General features: G+C 44.0%; 1 protein-coding gene across 2 annotated transcripts in view; it reads right to left on the reverse strand.

The window, feature by feature from the left end:
- Positions 1-1,825: 1,825 nt before the first annotated feature.
- Positions 1,826-21,621, reverse strand: part of xpr1a (xenotropic and polytropic retrovirus receptor 1a) — a 79,191-nt gene continuing 59,395 nt past the window's right edge. Inside the window, exons 7-15 of one of the 2 annotated variants that reach the window (XM_085347244.1) lie at positions 21,120-21,201; positions 20,856-21,043; positions 20,354-20,533; positions 17,068-17,236; positions 15,289-15,489; positions 8,945-9,111; positions 8,735-8,874; positions 8,421-8,645; positions 1,826-7,469 (exon numbers count right to left, since the gene is read on the reverse strand). In XM_085347244.1, coding sequence (XP_085203370.1) covers positions 7,412-7,469; positions 8,421-8,645; positions 8,735-8,874; positions 8,945-9,111; positions 15,289-15,489; positions 17,068-17,236; positions 20,354-20,533; positions 20,856-21,043; positions 21,120-21,201 — 1,410 coding nt within the window. In that variant the 3' untranslated portion in view covers positions 1,826-7,411. Of the gene's footprint in view, positions 7,470-8,408; positions 8,646-8,734; positions 8,875-8,944; positions 9,112-15,288; positions 15,490-17,067; positions 17,237-20,353; positions 20,534-20,855; positions 21,044-21,119; positions 21,202-21,621 lie in introns of both variants that reach the window. The other variant, XM_085347245.1, reaches the window with a different exon arrangement.

Below are 21,621 nucleotides of genomic sequence, written 5' to 3' on the forward strand. Positions count from 1 at the left end.
TGACTAGCAGCTTGTTTGTCGTTGAGTTTAACCAACACAGCCTCGGCGACGCAAATCAGTCACTGTTGAGGAGTGTCTGTGTGCGCAGATGGAGCCTGTAAAGAGGAGATAATCTGACAGACCAAAAAACCTGGAGCTCAAACGACAATGGTAGAAACCTGCAGCTGCTTCGATAACTAAAGAGTCATTTATTTTTAAAGGTATGTGCAAAAGTTTTGACAGTCACAAAACAGAATCTGTTGTCATTTCTTAGTGGAAATCTATGAAAAATGCCAAAGATGAAACAGTTTGACAGGCATGAAATAGTAACAAAGTGATTAGCAAAGAATATCTGTGTCATTTAGAAAATTGAGGAAACTAGATGAGTAAAAAAGAGAAGTGGTCTACAAAAAACTGCATACAGTAGATGACCTGAAACAGGACCTGAGAGAACATCTGGCCCTTCAGTTGATCCATCTACTGTTCACCAAAGCTTGGTTAGAAATGGCTTCAGAGAAAATATGGATATAAAGAAGCAATTATTAAGGACGGGAACAGGGCTGAGGTATGCCGAATTACATAAGTACTGGAGCAAAAATCAACAGCTGAGGCTGAATTTGACTTTTTGGGTTAAAAATCCTTGTCTTTATGCCCAAATATGGCTATAGGCTGTGTCACGATCTGAGGCAGACTGAAGCCAGTGGTGTTGCGGATCTTGTCAAGCTTGATGGATTGATGAACAAATAAAAGTGCCACCAGATTTTAATCATGTAAAACCATCTGCAAGGCATCTGATTATTAATGGCTTCATTTTTCAGCATGACAGTGACCCCAAACATACTGACAGTGCAGTAAAAGCATAGCTCAACAGAACAAAGGCAGCCAACATCCAAAGAAGAGCTCTGAACGTCCTCCAAGGAGCCTGCAGAACTATTCCTGAACACTTACAGAATTAAGAGAGTTCAGACTGCGGTGCCAAATATTGACTTTAAGCTCATTAGAAATGCACAAACTCTGTTTGCCTTTTACACTGTTTGTACAAGCTTCAATAAATTACTGGACCGATTTCCCATTTTCGGAGCAAAATGGAAAGAAATGAGACTTTTGCACAATTCTGTATTTAAATAAGAATAATCATTGTCCGCTTTTCCAACAAAACAAAATATAATGGGTCCGGTAGTCTGTAGTTTTGTTACAAATTAAATCATTAAATGTTCCTCAGATGTATCTGGGTAAACTGGTCACATGCCACGCAAACACTGACGCAGTGCCGCGGTGGCTTCCAAAGTTAGAAATAAACATTTTTTTCCCTGAAGGGGAGAAAAACTGCTGCGATGCTTCAGCTGGATTATGAGAGCTTTTTACATGATGATTCAACAAAGTTCACCGTGTTCTCCTTTGATTTTTGTGGGAGCTTTCTCTCTGCCAACAAGCGTGATTTTCATGCTTCTCAATGATTCATTTCTCCTGGTTGGCACGCTGAATGTGACGGCGTCTGTCTGCCCGCTGGGAATTAAAAGAAAGAAAAGAGAGAAAGACCTCAAATCCCCAAAGGCTGCCAGCGCTGTTGGACAGACCTACATAAGCGCAAGAGCGGGTGAAGAATCAACTTCAAAACCGCACAATACAGTGCAGACATGAAACGAGCACGAATCCTAAAATGCAAAAGGAACCAAAGAACACTGTTAAAGTGCAGAAACGAACCATAATGCATGTGTGCTGAGGTTTATTTCTATATTCACAGAGCTGCATCGGGGCCCCGCTGCAGGGTGGAGACGCAGATAAAGGTTTGCAGAACAGAATATGCAGCGGCGGTTAAAAGAAGAGTCGAGAGGCCAAGTGAGCTTTAAAAATAATCGTGGTTTATAAAACCCAGATATGACAGGATCACCAAAGTGTATACAGAAATACAAATACCATCAGAAAAACCATCATAGAACAGCGTTATACACTCGACATGTACAAACTACTTTGTAAAAGGGACTCGGGGAGGATGGTTCAGCATGTAAGACATTTTCCCTTCATGTCTCTTTAAGTCACATTTAGCCACAATGTAGTTATTCTGTCATCTTTTTCAATTTTAAAGTATCTTATCAAAGTAGAACATCCATCTACCAAACTACAGTTACTATCACGTTCAGCTAGTTTAGAGAAAAGGGTACAAACAACATCGATATCGAGCACTTAAACATCGTGAAGGTTTCAGCAGGCAGTGAAAACAAAACCTTCACTCGTGAGGGGAAAAAGAGGGATGTCAGGGCTTATCATCGTGTAACATCTGTACAAAATCACCCTGTTTTTTGTTTTTGTCAGCGGGTTACACACACTGAACATTTCAGACAGACACTAATCACTAAAACATCTGTTTTTCTCACATCGAAGCACCTTGAAATGCTTCCAGTGAGCAGATAAAGATCCTTCATTAGTTTGATCAGATATTCAAGAAGTACACGGTGGATCAGTTTAGCGGTATCATGTTGTTGTGGTGTGGGTCCTCCCCGGACTGGGATCTCGTCCTGTGCCCTCCCACGGTACTCTGCAGGGCGACTAACAACGATAGATATGATGTCCACAATATTTCCATGCACATTCACAAATGTACGGACAGCGCCGCAGCTTGAGGACGCTGGAGTCCCCCCACCTCGTCCTTCTCCTCGAGCCCCGTTTATATCTAAATACGAAGGAATCACCAACAAGGTACGACTGATCACGTTCTCCATCTTTGTGGATTCGGGTTTTTTTTTCTTCTTCTATTTTTATACAAACACGTTTCAACAGATTTACACATGGAGGGGAGAAGTGCGGGACTGTGAACGATCAAAAATCTCCTCGTCGCCTCCAAAATACTGTTTGCTCTGGAGCAGAAATGGCAACGTATGAAATCAATCATTGTCAGTGGCTACAATGATTACTAATATACACATTATGTCAAATAAATTAACATCTATGTACAATGTAAAACAAAAAGCAGCATGCAGGCAAGACAACGGAGCCTTTTTACAAAACTATCTGCTGTAGTGTTTGTGCTCTCTGACACAAGAGAGGCAATGCGTGCGTGCGTGCGTGCGTGTGTGTGTCATGTTTAATGTGTGTATAAAGTCATGCTGTGTGTTTAAACGGACAGACGCTCCATCCACGTTCTAAACTCTAAACAGATACGGCACAGTTTGACTTTCCAGCTTTTTCAAGTTCACATTAAGCTCATTGCACTCGGAGGCTTTTCAGCCTTTCAGCCACTGAGGAGGAGGAAAAACAGGAAAGAATCAGAAACAGGAGACATTTCTGTAATAAGTCGGTCTTGTAGCTCCCTGGGCTTTGTCTCATGACTAGTGGGTGGTGACACAGCATAGCCACGGGGAGGAAACCCCCTATACCCGCACGCACGTGCACGCGCGCGAACAGTCGCACGCACATGCGCGCACACAAATTACAATGAAACAGCCCGATACAGTCAATACAATTATGGAAATGTCAGAAATTCATTAAAAATCATCCTGTCCCAGAGAAGTAATCTGTTGAAAGTTGGACCTCAACTACTCAGGATGATTTTTAATGAATTTTTGAAAATTGACATAATTCTATTGTATTGACTGTATTAGAGTGAATAAATGTTTCCATTAATTTCTGAGGAATTCTACAGTAAATCTGGATGAAACTTGGCACACAGGTACAGTAGGTGTCCCAGAGGAGGGATGTGTTGAAAGTTGGACCTCAACTACTCAGGATGACTTTTAATGAATTTTTGAAAATTGACATAATTATATTGTATTGGCTGACTGCATTGGATACAAGTACCCTTTAATTTCTGAGGAATTCTACAGTAAATCTGGATGAAACTTGGCACACAGGTACAGTAGGTGTCCCAGAGAAGTAATCTGTTGAAAGTTGGACATCAACTACTCAGGATGACTTTTAATGAATTTTTGAAATAAACATAATTGTAGTGTATTGACTGTATTGCACTGAATATGAGTTTACTGTGATTTCTGAGTAATATTACAGTAAATCTGGGTAAAACCTGGCCCAGAGGTAAAGTAGGTGTCCGAGAAAAGGATTGTGTTGAAAGCTTGCCCTCAACTTTTAAGAATGATTTTTAATGAATTTTTGAATATGCAACCAGACTGTCACGATGGCTGTATTGGGCTGTTCCATTGTAATTTGTGTGCGCGAGTCTAGGCTTTCAATCAGGATATAAAGCGAAAAGGCGCTACCGTAAAGACTGGTGTAAAAGCGCAAGGAAATTTATGCGGCGGATAGGAGGCGGCTGGCTTGACCGCGGCTCACAAATGACGGCTCACTTTACCGCGGTGGGAGAGCGAGAGGGTCAAACACGCACGCATAGACGCCAGCGTTAAAGCGTCGCCATCGTTTCTCGGACAGCCAGGGGGCCTTTCACAGGAGAAGCTCGAAACTTAAACCAGTAGCTGGTAATTGGCCAGACACGCGGCGCACTTACTTCAAAATGTAACAGTAACAGCTGAGATAAGTGAAGCAACGCTTGCGCTCAAGTGTGTGTTACAGAAGCAAAGACACCTGATTGTTCTCGTGGCACGAAATTGTCACAGATCGTGGATAATGCGCATTATCCACGATCTGTGGATCTGACATGATCTGTAACCATGGTTACTGTTGTTACAGCCTTAGATGCGAAGGGCTCGAGTTTAAGCTCGGGAAGAGAGCGGGATCACAGAGGGCTTCTAGCATCATCCCAAGCAAGAGCGATTGCAGCAGAAAGAGCATCCGGTGTCAAATCTGCACCAAATCAAGCATGCAGATCCATCCGCTGCGGTGTCCCTCGGGAAATAAAGCCACATGAAGCCGAAAGCTTCATTGTTAAAGAGCTGAGAACGAGCTTATTAAGTGTTTGACCACTGCCAAGTCCCCTCATGGCCTTACATGCAGCCCAGTTTTGTTTTTGTTATTAATCATTATGGATTTTATTGCCCGAACGAAACGACCGTTTACCTGCAGCTGGATGGAAAACCAAATCTGGCAACACCGCCGTCAGTAATCACAGGAATTCTGTTATTTTGGATGGGAGGCGAAACATCTTCATCAACATAAAGAATCCCAGTCGCCTAATTTTCAACCATTACTCAAGACTAACATGGTCCGGAGAACCAATGCAATCATATTAAGACAAGATGCAAAGACATGATCCGGCACATCGGTTTTTAAAACTGACGGGACTCACTGAGCTCAGTGAAATCTAAAAGTGCTCCACGGTTTACGTGGGCCGCGTTCCAGAGAGCAGGTTTAGTGAAAACTGGAGTGAAAACTCTGGATTTGATGTTTTAGAGACGGGATTCATCTAAACATCGGGTCAGTTACCGGGGCAACAGACTCTCTATAAGTAAACTGCTCACTGACAGATTTCCTTTAAACAACTTTTAAGGTTTTCTCATTCGTGCAGTCAGTCTTAAAGCACCAAGGGGAACAGAAGCTGGTCCATACAAACAGTCCAATCCCATTTATATGTTAGCTTGTTGTTTATGATGGCTAACGTGGCTGCTTTCATAATAAATCTGTCATCAGTGTAACAGCAGAGTCAGCGACCACGGCATACCACGGATTTATTGCCGGCTCTGCCCTATAGGATACATCCTTCTAGCTCTGTGGGCAGTCAGGAATCTGTCAGGTTGTCCATGAGATGCCCTGCACTGATGCCTGACAGTGCGCACTACTGTAGTAATCACTTTCATTAGCTTTCACGTTGGAGATGACAGGAAGATTTCAGCATCTTCAGCGACTTTCAGGTTCTGAAAGCATTTTAAAATAAGTTTGAGAATCAGGACACATCCGGAGTATCTGGATGAATTCAATTGAATTGAATTCAATAGATGTCTACAGATAATTTATTTTCTACTGTAATTGTGCCAAACTCAGATATATTTTGGTTGGATTCAGTTTAAGTAAAGAATGACTGAGTGGACAATGCTGACTTTGTTTTTCATTTACTTTTATGCTAAATGCCGTAGCCCACAGTCAAACCCATTATTGGCTGATGAGCGCTGCACTGATCACGGCTTAGTTTCCTCACACTCAGAGTTGATTTGAAGCAACTCCGATCAGCTTGTTCTGGAGCCGAAAACTTAGAATTTGTTGAACCTGCTTTCTGGAACAGGACCGAGCTGATCAGCTGTACCTCTGCTTATGTTACTGTGATCTCCAGCCTGCAAACTTCAATCTGCTTTTAAACGTTTGGTTTTTATATCAGTTGGCAGGCTTGTTAAAGGAAGCTACCCCAGCCACAGTCACATTCACAAAAAATAAAACTTTGGTAATTAATGTAAAGAAAAGCAACGCATGTACATTTGCTGCAGTTAACAGGGCACGTTCACGCACTAATTAGAGGTCGGGGATAACCGAGGGTCCTAACTCTGAGCTCGTTAAAAATGTGGCACAAGTTCAACCATGAAAAACATTCCAAACATTATAAAACACATCGACAATCAGATGCTCCAACTAGTCTGACTAGTATAAACAACAATGTAAAAGGACTTAACAACTACAACAGAGTCATAATGCACATCAAATATTACAAAGGAACTTCACAGACTTAGAAATGTTTGAATCAAAATTTCCCTTTTTGTGTACAAGTACAAGATTTTGTGTAATAAATGCACTTTTCCTGCAAGTGCCTCCAGGGTTGTGATTGCACACTGATGTTATTACAACTAAAAAAATATTAAAAATTAAAAAAAAAACAAGGAGAGAGAGAGATGGTGTATAAAAAGAATCAACAAGCTGAAACCAGTTGATTTGTTCTGATATGCTGTGATATGCGTGTAGAGTCCTTCCTCAGGTTTGTGTTTGTTAGTCTTTTGATTGGCTTTGTCTTCTCCCTGTTGATCCTAGTGTAGGTGTGCAAACAGTCGTCGGTAGCCTATTTTATGCAGCGTCTTCTAAACAAATTCAGGAAATAAAAGAAGAATCTACAGAAAAGTAAACAACAGATATTAAAAAAAGTCCGTTTAAAAAACAGAAGAGGATAATCCCCGGGCAGTGCGGTCTTATCTCGCCGGTTATGTGCAGAAGGTTTCCCTTGATGTCTGTCCATCTGTCTGACTGTGTGGCTGTTTGTCTGGGTGGCATTAGCTCTCTCCTCACCTGCAGCGATATTATACTATACTTGTGCTTCAGCGGGTCTATCTCTGTGTGTGTTTCTACATTATAGGTGTGTGTGTGTTGTTTCCATACTTATAAAGACCAACTGTACTTACAAGGACGTAAAGATGAGGTAAGTTTCCCAGAGGTGAGGACAGTGACTGATGGTCCTCACTGCTTTAAAGGTTTCGAGACTGAAGGGTAGGCCTGCGCGTTAACACTACGAGGGAGGAGCTTTGAGGTCAGGCGTTAGCGAACGAGGTCTTTATAAGTACAGTGTCGTAAAGTGTGTGTTTGTGTGCGTGCGTGTGCCGATGTTGTGGACTCAGCTGAAGGCCTCATCGTCAGTATCTTCAATTAGCACCTTGGTGTCCTTCTTCGATCTGAAATAAAGACGATTAAAAAAAGAAAATCAGACGTTATCTGACAAAACCGAGACTTCATTTCACGTTGCGTTACTTATACATTACTAACTATTTAAAACAACTGCATGGACTGCTTTTTCATGCACTCAGTTCAGTATTGTCTTCACACAAGTCCAGACACTATGTGGGCAGCAGCACCGGGCCACCTGCAGGAGCCATGCAAACCATGCCATGAAGCTCCCGGTGCACAGTTACTGTGCTGATGTTAATGGAGGTTTGTGTAACACTGTGTAACACTTTGTGACTTTAATTCAGACAAAGGCATATACAGCATTTTACAAATTTATCAGACCACCTGTCATAAAAACAAGAAAACACATGTCACAGTAATATTTTTTAAATCATATTTTACTTCTCTGAGAAGTTGGAAATTAATCAAGAATGACACTCAGCCGCTAAAACTACTTTTGTGTTCAGGAATGAAAGTAAATCAGTGTCATTTTACATATTCATAAAAAAAGTTTTTTGTAAAACAGCAATAATTATATTTTAGCATTAAAATGTAAAATTTCTGCACATACGATTGGATTTTTGGTATCTCTTCATAGCTCAAACACCAGGATGTGGGAAAAGTTAAGTTCAGATCCTGGGTTTCCTTGATTGCTCAACATAAGGGACCTCAGCTGTACAGCCTCTAATGCAACATCTGGATACTTCCTCTACTGAAGGAACAACTGTTTTTTTCGATTTCAAATGGGTGTAGTATCTTTGAACACATTTAATTAATGAAAAAATGTTCAGTGTGACAGTTTTATAATCTCCAGGAGCAACGACGAGGAATGTGTAATCCTTCCATATCTGATGTTTAATAGAAGTATAACTTCTTTCATCTACAGTAATACCAGCTCTGCACTCGTCTTCAAAGTGAAATAAAAGTGCACGATGTCTGGCACACACGTGGTTTCTTACTGTGAGGTGGACAGCAGGGGGCGTCGGAGCGACAGGCTGTGGGACCTCTTCCAGGTCTTCTTGCCCGAGCGGTTCCGGACTCCGTCCTCCTGGTCCATCATCTGTTCCAGCAGCGTCTGGTCGTCAGCGTTGAGCGGCGCCACAGAGATATCCCGGACCGCACGAAACTCACCGCAGTTGTTCAGGTGCTCGTTCTCCAGACGGAAGAAGTTCCACACAAAGCGCCTGCAGTGAGGAAGGTGAGGAGGACGACACGAGTCACCGTGGGTGCTCTGCGAAGCTCGTCGTAAGGAACAAACTTTGTTCAGACCCACCTGAAGACCTCAAGAGGAGCCAGCATGGTGGCCAAGATGTCGCCCACAGAGTTGATCTTGGTCGTTGTGATCAGAGAAATCTGGATCGTCCAAGCAAAACGCAGGATCACATCTTCCACAATAGCACAGTAGTAGTAGGCCTGGACACAGAGCAGACGGGGTTAGTGTCTGTTTGGGTGGGACGGGCACGGGGATTAAACCAGACGCTACCTTATGTGGATAAACGATTTCTTCCCTGAGGAAGATGTTTTCGCCAGCTCCACGATCAAACAGACCCCAGTCCATACGCAGATCCCAGATCAGTGTGTACAGGGAGCTGATGATTGAAGACACAATCAGAAGGTAGAAGAAGGTGTTGGCGTCTGCGTGACTTTGCTCTGAAAGAAAACACACGAACACAACTTGTGTCAGAGGCTTGCATTCAAGAACTCCTCTGGTTTTAGCTGCAGTAAAGAGAAATGCAACAGCATCAGCACACTCAGAGCAGGGTCGCAACTTTTCTATTATCACTTTTACCACTAGAGGGAGCCCTCCTGCCACGAGTAGACCAGCATTGATTGATTGAACAGATACCCTTAGAGAGCTATAACACTTCAGTGTTCACTTTTCATTATGCCTGCACTAAAATCTACACACTTGCAGCCCACAGCATAAAAACAGAGTGTGAAAAGGTGTTAAGGCTCGGTAAAGTAACCAGACTGTTTTTCATTGTCTTTAATAGGAACAGTTTCATATGCAAATAATCAGCGCCAGTTAGAGCGCCACCTAGTGGGAACAGGAAAGATCAAGTTTTGTCCTCTTCACAGGTTCATTACATGCACCCCAAAGGTCGTCTGCATTAACTTCAGGCCCTGGTGATGCCTTACTGTGAAAATTGTGAGTTTTTATTTAAGACCACGCCCTGTTGGCATGGTGATTCACCATTAACGGGTAAGCTGCAGATGAGGAGCTGGGAAAGCTTCAAAAGTCACGCCTCGAACGCGATGAAGGCTGTCATGTTTCATTGGTTTTTTTCCCTGGGTGTGGGAAAATGGCTCTATAGCGCCACCTGTTTAAATAGTGGTTTTAGGGACTCCTGAAAATGTACATAGCATGTCTGTTTGCACTTTTTATGGGTCATTTGTGTCAGAGGTCAAGGGGAGCCGTGACACTGTCATGAAAACTTTAAATGTACTTATGTGGTACATGTAGTTTCGACTTTCGCTGCCATGAGGCCAGGTCTCTATTGGAAATGAAATGTTTAATCTCAATGAGATTTTTTACCTGGATAAATAAAGGACCAACATTTGCCTAGGTTCCTGCAGAGACGGGCACCTACTGGTCAGAGACAGACCCACAGAGGTCTTTGGGCTGTGCCTGAGAGAACTCATGCAGACACATGGCACTTTTAACCTTCACACACTCACACTCGGATGGATACAGCAAAGAGCACTTATGGGATGCAGCATCCTACCCAAGGATACTTCCCCATGTAGGTTGGAGGGTTGAACCAGTGACTTTTTACTAAAGGAAGCCGAGACCTTCTTGCTGTAAGGTGATAATGCTAAATAAAACAGGACCTGATGTTATGACAGTAGATTTTATTTCTCTAAAAAACAAAAGTAAGTCCTAAACCCCCCTCCCCTCCTCACTCTGCCTTCTGAGACATGAATGAAGGATTAATCGTGATAATTATTATTAGTTCAAGTGCTCTCAGCTGTGGGCTGTACAACAATCTGCAGTTAGTTTACAGCTGATTGATGTACTGCGTAATGTCACAGTGTTTTTATAGCTGTGCTCAGCAGCGCCCGCGTGTCTCTGTGGGAGCCGTGCGGATGTGATTTCCTTGTTCCTCAGTGGGCGCCGATGTATAAATCAGCACCCGATGGCCTTTCACATCGACTCGCACAGACGGCAGCCACCAGGCAGAGATCGGGCTCGCTCTCATTTGTCATAGTCACTGTTCTACGTGCCTCCAGCCTACGAGACGCCAGGGATCAGAGCCGGGACAACAGAGAATTACTGCTGTTCTGTTAGCCGCTGCCTCCATTGTGCTGTTTGCTGCATCAGCTGAGCGACGGGATGGAACCGGTCCCTACGGCCACACCGAGGTCTCCCAGCTGTAGATTAGACTTAGTCCCAGACAACAGACTCTTTTCACTGGAGAATATCCACCGATGTGATTTCCTTTAGCTTTAACGTACTGAGGTATTTAATCCTCCACTCGCTGATGCTGTCTTTCCACAAGGATGGGTCACTGTTGGGCCATTAGGAGGTCAACCATGGTGGGATGGGCATTGATTGAACTGGTCAGGATGGGCTAACGGTGCTTACTGGCTCCTGTCACACACACTCAACCTCTATTTTCTTTTCAAACACACACACTGTTGTTGTCTTGGCCAGTCGTGCTGATAAAGACAGAGCACATCTTTTGCAACAGGTCAACAGGACTTGAAAACAACAAGAATGGCTGCTGTTGAATTATTTTTCAGCTTTTCCTTTTCACTGAATCCAGCACTCGTCCTCACAGCGCGGTTTGTTCTTCATTCTCTTACTTTAGTTCATTTTCACTTTGTGTCCCATGTTTTTGGCTTAGTTAGCAGTTACAAACACAGACACGTATGAGGGAATTTTTGATGCAGGCCAAGAATTCCACACCGAGCGAACTGTGAGGGCGTGAAACATGAAGGTAGGCAGAAGGTTAACGTGGAAGTAGACAGCTCCCCCCACACTTCCACGGCGCTGTCACAAAGGCCAGATGACCTTAGATATTGAAACACCATCCAATTCTTCATCTTTCAGTTATTCCCTTTTGGAGCTTCCCACCCCGTCCGTTGCGAGGATGCACACCAACCCTCCTCTTTTCCTCCTGCCTGATGCATCCAGAATCATATTTCTCTGTCGTGTCCTCGCCTCCCTCTGGTGTCCTTACTTTCGTGCTACTTGCTGTTCTTCCAACACCCAGAGCAACGTCTGGTGTCTGACAGTCCACAGCATCATAATTATACAGGTCATACATTTATTTCATAATAAAGGTGAAAGCAAATAACTTTGCAAACAGCGTATCATCAGCGTTTAAATGGTTGGATATTGTTCCACCTGAAACACTTGACTACATTAGCTGGTTATCACCTTACATGTGTTTTCAGTGGGGCTGATTTCCCCTTTGGTTTTACTATTAAGAGCCACTGTCATTTATTGCAGCCCTCACTTGTCCAGCATCACCAGGAAGAAGCTTAAAAAGACGAATAGAAACCCAAAAGTACTGGTGCAAAGAGATAACATGATATTTAAAATTAGAGAAAAGTCCAACAATTCAGATATTTTTTTTCTTTAATACCTCATTAATGATCTGATTTATCTTGTGCCCTGCTGGAGAGACTTGCAGCCTCACTTTATGAATAAACCATGTAAATGTCATTCGATCAGCTACAACAGCACAATGCAAAGGGTTAATGCATAAGTACAAACAGCCTAATACTTCTGTAGTATTATAGTATTACATGATAACAAATACAGCCCCAGCGTCAGTTTTAGGTGCTTTTAGTTTGAATATTTTATAGACATTTTCTGATAATGCCTTTGTGTTCAAAGCAGGGTTTAAACGCTATTTTTACCCTGTTGTCTCAGTGCTTTCAGATAAATCAAGGATCTGAGTGTTTATTCAGCTCAGACTTCTTCCAACCTAATATGATACCTACAGCTTTATTTGAATTATTTTACCTGTTAGCTCCATCTCAACATGTGCACTTTATCAGATTTCCACCTTGTATCTGAATCGAGATGTGCTTCACTGATAATAACAAGAGTCTGCTTTTGGGGTTTGCAGGGGTGAATCAGAGTTCAAACAGATGGCGAGAGAGACTCAAAGCAGAGCTTTTATCTGTTTTCAGTAAACGTGAGTACGTGTTTGACTAGAGCTGTGTCGGTGTGTGTGCTGTGATTCCTGTCCTGATAATGAACGAGGGGTCAGTGCATGAAATTAAGTTGTAAAAGCTGTCAGTTCAGCCTCATCTCTATTCCAGCAGAGTCCAGCAGGCATGCGTTCAGCCCGGGGCTGGTAATTACACTCCTCTCCTCTCCTCCATTACTTCCGGTTTGATATCTTTTAAATATTAGTATCTCCTCCCTTTCATGTCCTCACTTGCCCCTGCTGCACCCTTGCTTTCTCTCCAACCTCTTCGCATTAAATTTCCCATTTTACTTTCCTCTCAGCGGCTATCGCTTCTAAATTTAGGGATTCTTCTCTACAGCCGTCTCAGTCCGTTTCCACCCGTCACCACCACAGTTAACCTCACACAGACCAGCAGGAGTCGTGTTCCTCAAGGTTATTTTAGATGTTTTACAGGATTTGGTGTTACAGATGGAGGGATCTCTTTAAAACCATGCCTGCAGTGACTCTACACTGCACTTTGGGGTTTACCTTTAACATCACATTTTCCCGTCTCCCTGCTAGCACAAGGCTGCGTTTCTCTTTCTGCCCGTCAAACATCGTTTTCTTCTGCCTTTGCCTTCCCTCTGGATAGATCCCAAGAATTTAAATTAGCATTAGGCCTGCAGCTCCTCTGCATCTCAAACAGTGATAAGTCTCAGGCTGCTGTACATAAAGCAGATTCCGTATTGATCCCGAGAAAAGCAGCTGCTTTACTGTCAGGCCTCAGTGCAGCTACACAGTTTGGGAACTCTGCCCACACCAGGAAATCCTCCAGCATCTCTCAGGTTACAGGCCTCAGAGCCTCTGCTGAGATTACAGTTTCATGACAATGTCCAATCAGCTGCTCGCAGCAGTGAGCTGAGCGTTTCCTCTGAGGGGAGAAATCTGCTCAGTTTTGCTGAATCACATTAAAAAATATGATTCAACACACACAGATTACTTAATTTCCACTTTGGCCCATACAGACCACAGAGGAGACTGTGCCTCTTAATTTTACAGATTTTGATCAGCAAATGGAAGCACGAGCCAATGGACACCACTCAGTCCTCTATGGAGAATCCTGTGATTTATTTCCTTCCTTTTGCTTCCCGGAGGTCTGTGTGGGCAGTTCCAGGAATCGGCAAGGTGATGTGGCAGCGAGGTCACAATGGAAGCGTTAGTGATGAAGGTGACACATCCACTCGCAGGCGCTGGGACCTTTGCCAGATCCCGACTGACACTCCAGACAGCTTTTACAGCCGGACCGAGCGGTGTGAACATGATACCAACCTGCTGTCTTTGCTGTCAGGTCTGCTGGGCGATGCAGGCAGACTTGGCACCGTCCTGTCCGCAGTAAGGCTCCAGCGAATATCAGCGCTAAAGGCTCCTTCGTACATCGACTCTGTATTTTTAGTGTGTCTGAGGCTCTTATTGCTTCTTTACCAGATTTGGATTCAGGTTATTCTGATATTGGCAGCCGCATTCAGCCATCAAAGCCTATTTATGTAGGAAATACTCAAACGATCTCCTCAACAGGCAGTTTCCTCAACCATTTATTCAACGTCCGTGTCTGTGTCTGTGGAGCCGTCTTCCCACCCTCCTCCTTCACTTAACCAGCGATCAGCCTTGGCCTCCATTATCATGCTGGATGAAAGACAGCTTCATACAGAATAACACATGAAGGGAGGCCATTAGTCTAAGGGTACACAGGCTTCAGACCAGAGGAGGAAGGAGGATATGGTTTAATGGACGCCTTTCCTACTGAGATGGAAGAAAAAAAAAGAAAAAGAGGTCTGTCTCTCCTTCTGGTTCCTCCAGTATCACTGACGGTCAGCTTGGGAAGCAAATGCACTGATTTAAATTTAAATCGAAGAGAAAAAAGCCAAACCGAGAAATAGCATTTAATGATTTAAAAGGTTGCAGATGAAGTTTCCTTGCTGGCATTTTGCTGGAAAATAAATATATCGGCGAGCAAAATGCCAGCAAGGGTTTAAATAGAAAAGCAGCTTTGAAAGGAGACGTGTGAACAAATATCTGCGATGCAGACGGGAAATGCAAAGCTGCGTGCTAAAGAGATGCTTTTACTGCCCGAGCGTCTCTGAACATGAATTCCTTTGTGATTTGGCTTCTGAATCAGAATAATTTTAATCATTTCAGGGTAATTACGAAGCTGTTACGGAGAGAGTGACTCGACTATTAATGCTCTCTTTTTACATCCAACCTGCTCGTAATTTCAAATCTCTGCCTTTTCTTTTTAAATCCTCGACTTTCACCGATCTGCTGCCTCTCCTCTGTCTGACCTCCTGAACCGAGAGCAGAGCCTTGCTTACATACAGCTGTGTTTGACAGACCTCTCCCATTCTCTTTATAAAGCTCCAGGCATGGAAACCAAGGCCAGCTTCTAGCATTTGCGCTCAAGGTCACCTCAGCTCTTTGAGTACACACAGCTCCACACAAAAGGCATTTTAGCCTTTTGTGTGGAGCTGACATGTTCCTGTAATACACGAAACACACGGAAACTGTCGACTCTTCAGCTCGAGACTGACCGTGCCTGCGTTGGGTTCCTCTTTGATTCGAAGCACTGCAAATGACATAAGCTGTTATATAACGTCTGCCCAGCTGATACCTCAGCGTACACGTGCTTATCAGTCCCGTCTCCTACCTTCGTGTGTGGCGTAGAGGGCGGCAAAGGTGACAACAAAGAAGGTGGTAGAATATTTCCCAGCGTTCACCAGGTGCGGGAAGGCCCTCTTTGTGTCACGGTAACGCCTCAAGCACTGGATGAAACGCAGCCAAGCAGGCAGACACTGGATGATGGCACGGAGACCGTAGGAGTAGCTGTGGCACATGAAGTCTCGGGAACCTACAACAATATAAAACAGAGCACTGTTCACTCCAGTGTGTGTGTGATCAGGGAAAAATGCACTCGTCCTCACAGCGCGGTTTGAATTATGTTAAAATGCTCTTCATAGACTACAGCTCTGCATTTAACACCATAATTCCCTCCACACTCACCACCAAGCTGGAGCATCTGGGACTCAGCTCATCTATGTGTCTGTGGATCTCCAACTTCCTAACTGGCAGACCACAGGCAGTAAGGATGGGCGGACATGTCTCAGCCTCCACCACTCTCAGCACTGGAGCCCCCCAGGGGTGTGTTCTGAGCCCCCTGCTGTACTCTTTGTACACATATGACTGTGTGGCCACTACCAGCTCCACCACCATCATCAAGTTTGCTGACGACACCGTCGTGGTGGGCCTGATCTCTGATAACAACGAGACGGCCTACCTGAAGGAGATTAGGAATCTGGAGAACTGGTGCCAGAGGAACAACCTCCTTCTAAACGTCAGTAAGACAAAGGAGCTGATAGTGGACTTCAGCACTAAGCAGGAGAGGAACTACCAGACCCCCGTCATCAACGAGTGCCCAGTGGAGAGAGTGGACAGCTTCAAATACCTCGGAGTTCACATCACGCAGGACCTGTCATGGTCCTGTCACATCAACACCGTGGTGAAAAAGGCCCGACAGCGTCTCTACCACCTCAGATGCTTGAGAGACTTCCAACTGCCCTCCAAGGTGCTCAGGAACTTTTACTCGTGCACCATAGAGAGCATCCTGGCGGGAAACATCTTAACCTGGTTCGGGAACAGCACCATGCAGGACAGACGAGCTCTACAGAGGGTTGTGCGGTCAGCTGAGCGCACCATCCGCTCCGAGCTCCCTGACCTGCACTCAATCTACAGCAGGCGGTGCTGGACCAAGGCCAGGAAGATGGTGAAGGACCTCAGCCATCCCAACAACAGACTGTCCTCTCTGTTGAGGTCAGGAAAGCGATTCCGCTCCCTGAAGACCAACACAGAGAGACTGAGGAGGAGCTTCTTCCCGCAGGCGATACGGTCTCTCAATCACACCACCACACAGTACTGACCCACACATACAGTTCTTACACACACACTGGACTTTCTGGACATTGTTTTCACTTCATTACTTAAATCACGCTGCTGCTATTGTGTATATATTTATTTATATTTCTTCATACATTCTTATATAGTTCTATATTGTGTATTTTGTTGTACAGTTATTTTATTTTCAACTTTAATTTATATATTTTATCTTATTCTCCCAGTTAAATTTACCCTTCATTCTAATTTGTGTTGTACAGTTATTTCATTTTTAACCTTAATTTATATTTTATTCCTTCCTAGTTAAATTTACCCTTTTTAATTTTTCATATTTATTTCCTATCTTATTCATAGCCTTTTCCTTTTTTGTTCTCTTTAGGTCACGAGCAGTCGTCCAAGCATTTCACTGCATATCGTACTGTGTATGACTGTGTACGTGACAAATAAAATTTGAATTTGAATTTTGAATTTGAATTTGTTTTTATGTTTCTACTGTGCATGCTTTTCCAGTAAACAAAAGCAGAGCATAACGCCTCACCTCCAAAGTCCGGTAACAGGCCCTTGCTGTTGCTCCACTGCAGCTCGAAGATGTAGAAGCAGAAGAGATACTCCAGGTCCATGAGAGTAAACACCAGAGAGTTGAGCTGATCAGCCAGCCAGAAGTCTGCAAACTCCACCCGGTGAAACGGCGCGGTGAAAACACGAAACTGAAGAATGAAAAGACGGATGGTGAAAACAGAAAATGTGCAACAAAAACCTGAAAAATGCTTCTTGCGTTTCAGAAAACGCCCCAGCTGACCTCCCTGCAACAAACCTTACCTGGGACGTCATGCTGCAATTACCCCGAGTCTGCGGTTCATCACTGAGACTGAATTAGCCAACAAATTATTTGCATGCAAATCCTGCAGTACTTTACGAGGGAAGTGCAAAGCCGAGGGAGACACCTAACGCAGTGGGATAAAGCCTCCGGTCTACCTTATCAGCACGCCACAGGACGCTCTAATGAGTCATGCTTTTGTGCCTGTGCACATGAATTTGTGTATTTGCGTGCCACTAATTATTAGTGAACACAAAGACATGAAAGGAGCTGGCTGTGCTCTGCAGCCTGCTTCTACGGGCGTGTTATTTGGGATATGACTTTGGCAGGGGTTCAGTTATTGACCACGCTTTGTAAAATGATACAACCCTGCTCGACTTTTTCCATTTAACCCCCCCCCCCCCGCGGCTACATCTGACATTCAGGAGCGAATGCACACACCCTCCCAAACCCCACATACTCTTTATTCCCTACAAATGTCACACAGTATTGATATCTTTTGTTTTTGCACATATTAGCTGATTTCTTTTAACCCGTCAGTCAAAGTCAGTATCGATCGAGTGGCCATCTCACTCATATCCACTCCGTGTGTTGTTGTCTAAAGGCTAAGCCTGCTGCACTCATGGTAACGTCTTCATTTCTTGAGCAAACACTTGTAATTCAGCTGCTAGCTCTGCAATTTGTCCTGTAATGAAATCTTATACTGTTTGTCATCAGAGGCAACACGCACACCTGACATGGATACATGTGATCTCATTACTAGTAAGAAAACACACTGTTTACTCCAATGAAACAATAATCCAACACTTCATATCTACTCTAATTCTATGCTGCCATCATGAGTGTGCAGGACCAATCAAGAGTGAGACTGACTGTGAAGCCCAATCAGAGGAGGAGGGCTGAGGACTGCGGGGAGCTGCGAAAGAAGGGACACGAATACGAGCAGGGGGTCTTCTGCTGATGCTGGGGGACAGGTGGGGAGAAGGAGGGGGGATGAGGGGCTGAAGGAGAAGTGGAAGAAGAGGAGGAGGGAAAGGAGGAGCTCGGGGCATCAACATACTGATAGATCTATGCCTGTAATGATTGCACAGTCACAGCCTCCACCTCCCCAGAGACAAGCTGCATTCTATTATCCCTCACCCCCTGCCCTCTTTGTCACCACACACACACACACACACACACACACACACACACACACACACACACACACACACACACCCTCTCTCCTGAAGGCCCCTATCACAGCTTAGACAAAGGACAGAGTAACACGGGGGGGCTTTGTAAACATGAGGTTTGAGATGGATATCTGAATTGTGTGAGATAGAGACGCATGCACACATGTGCGCAGACACATTTAAATCGCAGGTTAATAAAATAGAAAATGCTAGAACAGCAGACACAGCTCAGAAATTAATTTCTAATCGGTTTTCCTTTGTTTTTATTTTAAATCTTTGTTGCGTTAGGATAATAATGCCAAAATAACACAGGAACAAAATTAATTACACCTCGTGCTTGCTAGTGTATGTTCTCTACATGTTCTCACTGGTGTTTATTGAAAGTATAGAATATTTTTTCTCTTCAGGACTTAAAACGTCTGCGTAATAAACCTTCTGTTTGCCACGGTTGTGTCTTTCTCTCCGACACTGCAAAGTGACAGCGTTCATTCCTCAGCACACACACAGAGCAGGGATCTTACACCATCTCATCGTGTGTGCACTGGGTTCATGTTGTTAAAGCAGTCCGTATCAGCTGCTGTGTCACAGCTGTAAACATCTGTTACTGGACTTGCAGGAACCCTGACTGTTGGGATCATGCATCCACTTTGAATTACAGACTTTTCAGCAAAATACCCAGTGACTCAAGACACAACTCCCTTTAGCAAGTAAGGTAGGTGGTATCTTACTATAATACACCAAATCTCTGTCTGCCTGTGCATTTGTTTCTTTGTCTGCAAACTCCTCCTACGCAGTCAGGAGTGAAGCAACCAAACACTGCTCAGAAAAATTGGAAAAATATGTGGCAATGTGTTAGGAATGAAAGGAAGCCACATTATTTGATGGAAAAGAAAATCTACTGTGGGCTGAATTCAAGACAACCCAAAAATCTAAGTGAAAACTGACGAGGCAGGTTTGCCGAGTTTGGTCAGATTTCAGCCCCCGTGTACTTTTATGCATGTCTGACAATGTCAGGACATGATGGTGACCTGATCACTGAGATCCTGGGCAGTTTGAGCTGGGAGCATTGGATGGATGGAAACACAATGTCCCTGAGGTGATCTATTGGATTTAAGTCGAGAGAGCGTGGGGCCAGTCAATGGCATCAGTTCCTTTGTTCTCCAGGAGCTGCCTGGATGTTGTGCCCCAGGAGGAACCCAGGAGCCACTGCACCAGCGCAGGGTCTGACGATGGGTCCAAGGATTTCATCCCGATACCTAACAGCAGTCCATGTGCCTAATGCTGGCAGCAGTGAAATTCCCCCCAGCTAAAGGCAAACTTACAGCAAAGCAGGAAAAACTGTCTGAGGCGCCCACCTGTACGATCGTTCCTGTGCAGGCGGCTGTCTCATTGGTGCCCCTCTTATTAACAACCTCTGCTACTTAAGTGGCTAGATCAATGCCCACAGGTTTAATTGACTTGATGCTAAACTCTGATTTTTACTTTAGCTTTTTTTGAGCTGTATATAGTGATGTCATCACAGACCCTGGCAACCACTTAGCAACCGGGAGCTGTTTTTTGCCTTTCTAAACCTACAACACCTTATGAAAGCAGTCTATCACTTTAGTTTCCTGACAATAGCATCTCATTTATTTCCACAAAATTTGGATTGTACCTGCCCACAAACCACCTAGAAACGGGCTAAAATGACCCTTTCAGGCACGTCATCTCTCACCTCTATTTTGTTTACTTTTCTCATTGTGATTAAGCACATCAGTGTGCAATACTCTAGCATGGGCGTGGAATATTTACTATACATTAAAGGAGCATTTCCAGTAAACGAGTTAACCGACCAGCAATTTGAGGAGCCAGAAACGTGATTTGTAGTAGCAGGTCTTGAAGGGGTTGATGAGGAAGAGCACCATGAAGCCATAAAGGATGAGAGGGTTGGCCTGCATGGGGATGTAAGTGTACTGCGAGTAGAGACAGGAGAGGATGCTGAGACACCACAACACGCCCAGGAAACCAGCAATCTGCAGCACAGGAAGGAAAAAATGGCTTTAAAAGAAAGCTCCTTTGACACATGATCACCATTAACCCAAAAATCAGAATAACGAGTGAAAAGAGGTTCTGCTTTCAGTTCTGGGTTACCAACAAAACCCCGTGGACATCTAAAGGTAGTGCTTCTACGGAATCAAATCTTATTTTACATGATAATCTGTTCCTTGAATCATAATTACCCAGCTAAACAACCATGTTTACTCAGGCTAAACACTTTATGAATCCATGATTGCCACTCAGAGATTTGAGCAATTTTCCAGGATCTTCTATAAGACGAGACGTCTTTTTTCTCACCTCAAACAGGTGTTGGTGCGAGAGGTTGTTTCGTGGATTGATCTCAAAGATGAGGACGTGGTTGACTCCAGCCTGTCTCCATCCATAGGTGTTGATGCCCAACAGGAAGAGGAACTGGATCAACAGGAAACCGCCCCGATAGATCCGCACCATAGGCCAGACGTTCTCAGAGCGGAAGAACACGGCACCTAAACAAACCGCAGCATGTTTACTGCTTTATGAAGATGAACTATGACGCCGGTGAAAACAGTAACTTAGACTTACCAGTGATAACGAAGCAGATGGCAAGAATGATGAAGAAGCCACAGTAGAGACCCACGCGAAAGGTCGTCCAGGCCAAAGCAGGCTGAACCAGGCAGACAGGAATAAACCGGATTAACGTGACGACTCACACGAACACGTCCAAAGACGCTTTAGACAAAACGTCATGCAGCAATGAGTCACAGACTCTAAACCAATTTCATTCCTTTTACCTGCTCGTAAGCATAAATATATTTATCACACACACAGGAGACATGGAGAGCTCACATGTTACACACTTTAAGCCAGACATGACAGTAATTAATGCAGGAGCAAAAGATGCATTGGAGAGCCTTGTTTTTCTCCTGAATGATATCCCGTCTGTTCAACAGAGTCGAGGCACTTATAAAATCAATATTGAAGGCTCCGATGGTTTCCTTTGTCTTTCTCTCAATCTTTCTCACCCCGCTGGCTTTATTTCTCTTTCTTTTAAAAACTGGAATGTTTTGCTTTTAATTGTATTTTT

Source organism: Diplotaxodon limnothrissa, linkage group LG23, assembly GCF_057381915.1.
Source record: "Diplotaxodon limnothrissa isolate DT_005_m linkage group LG23, D_limnothrissa_male_GT1.1, whole genome shotgun sequence".
NCBI lineage: Eukaryota > Metazoa > Chordata > Actinopteri > Cichliformes > Cichlidae > Diplotaxodon > Diplotaxodon limnothrissa.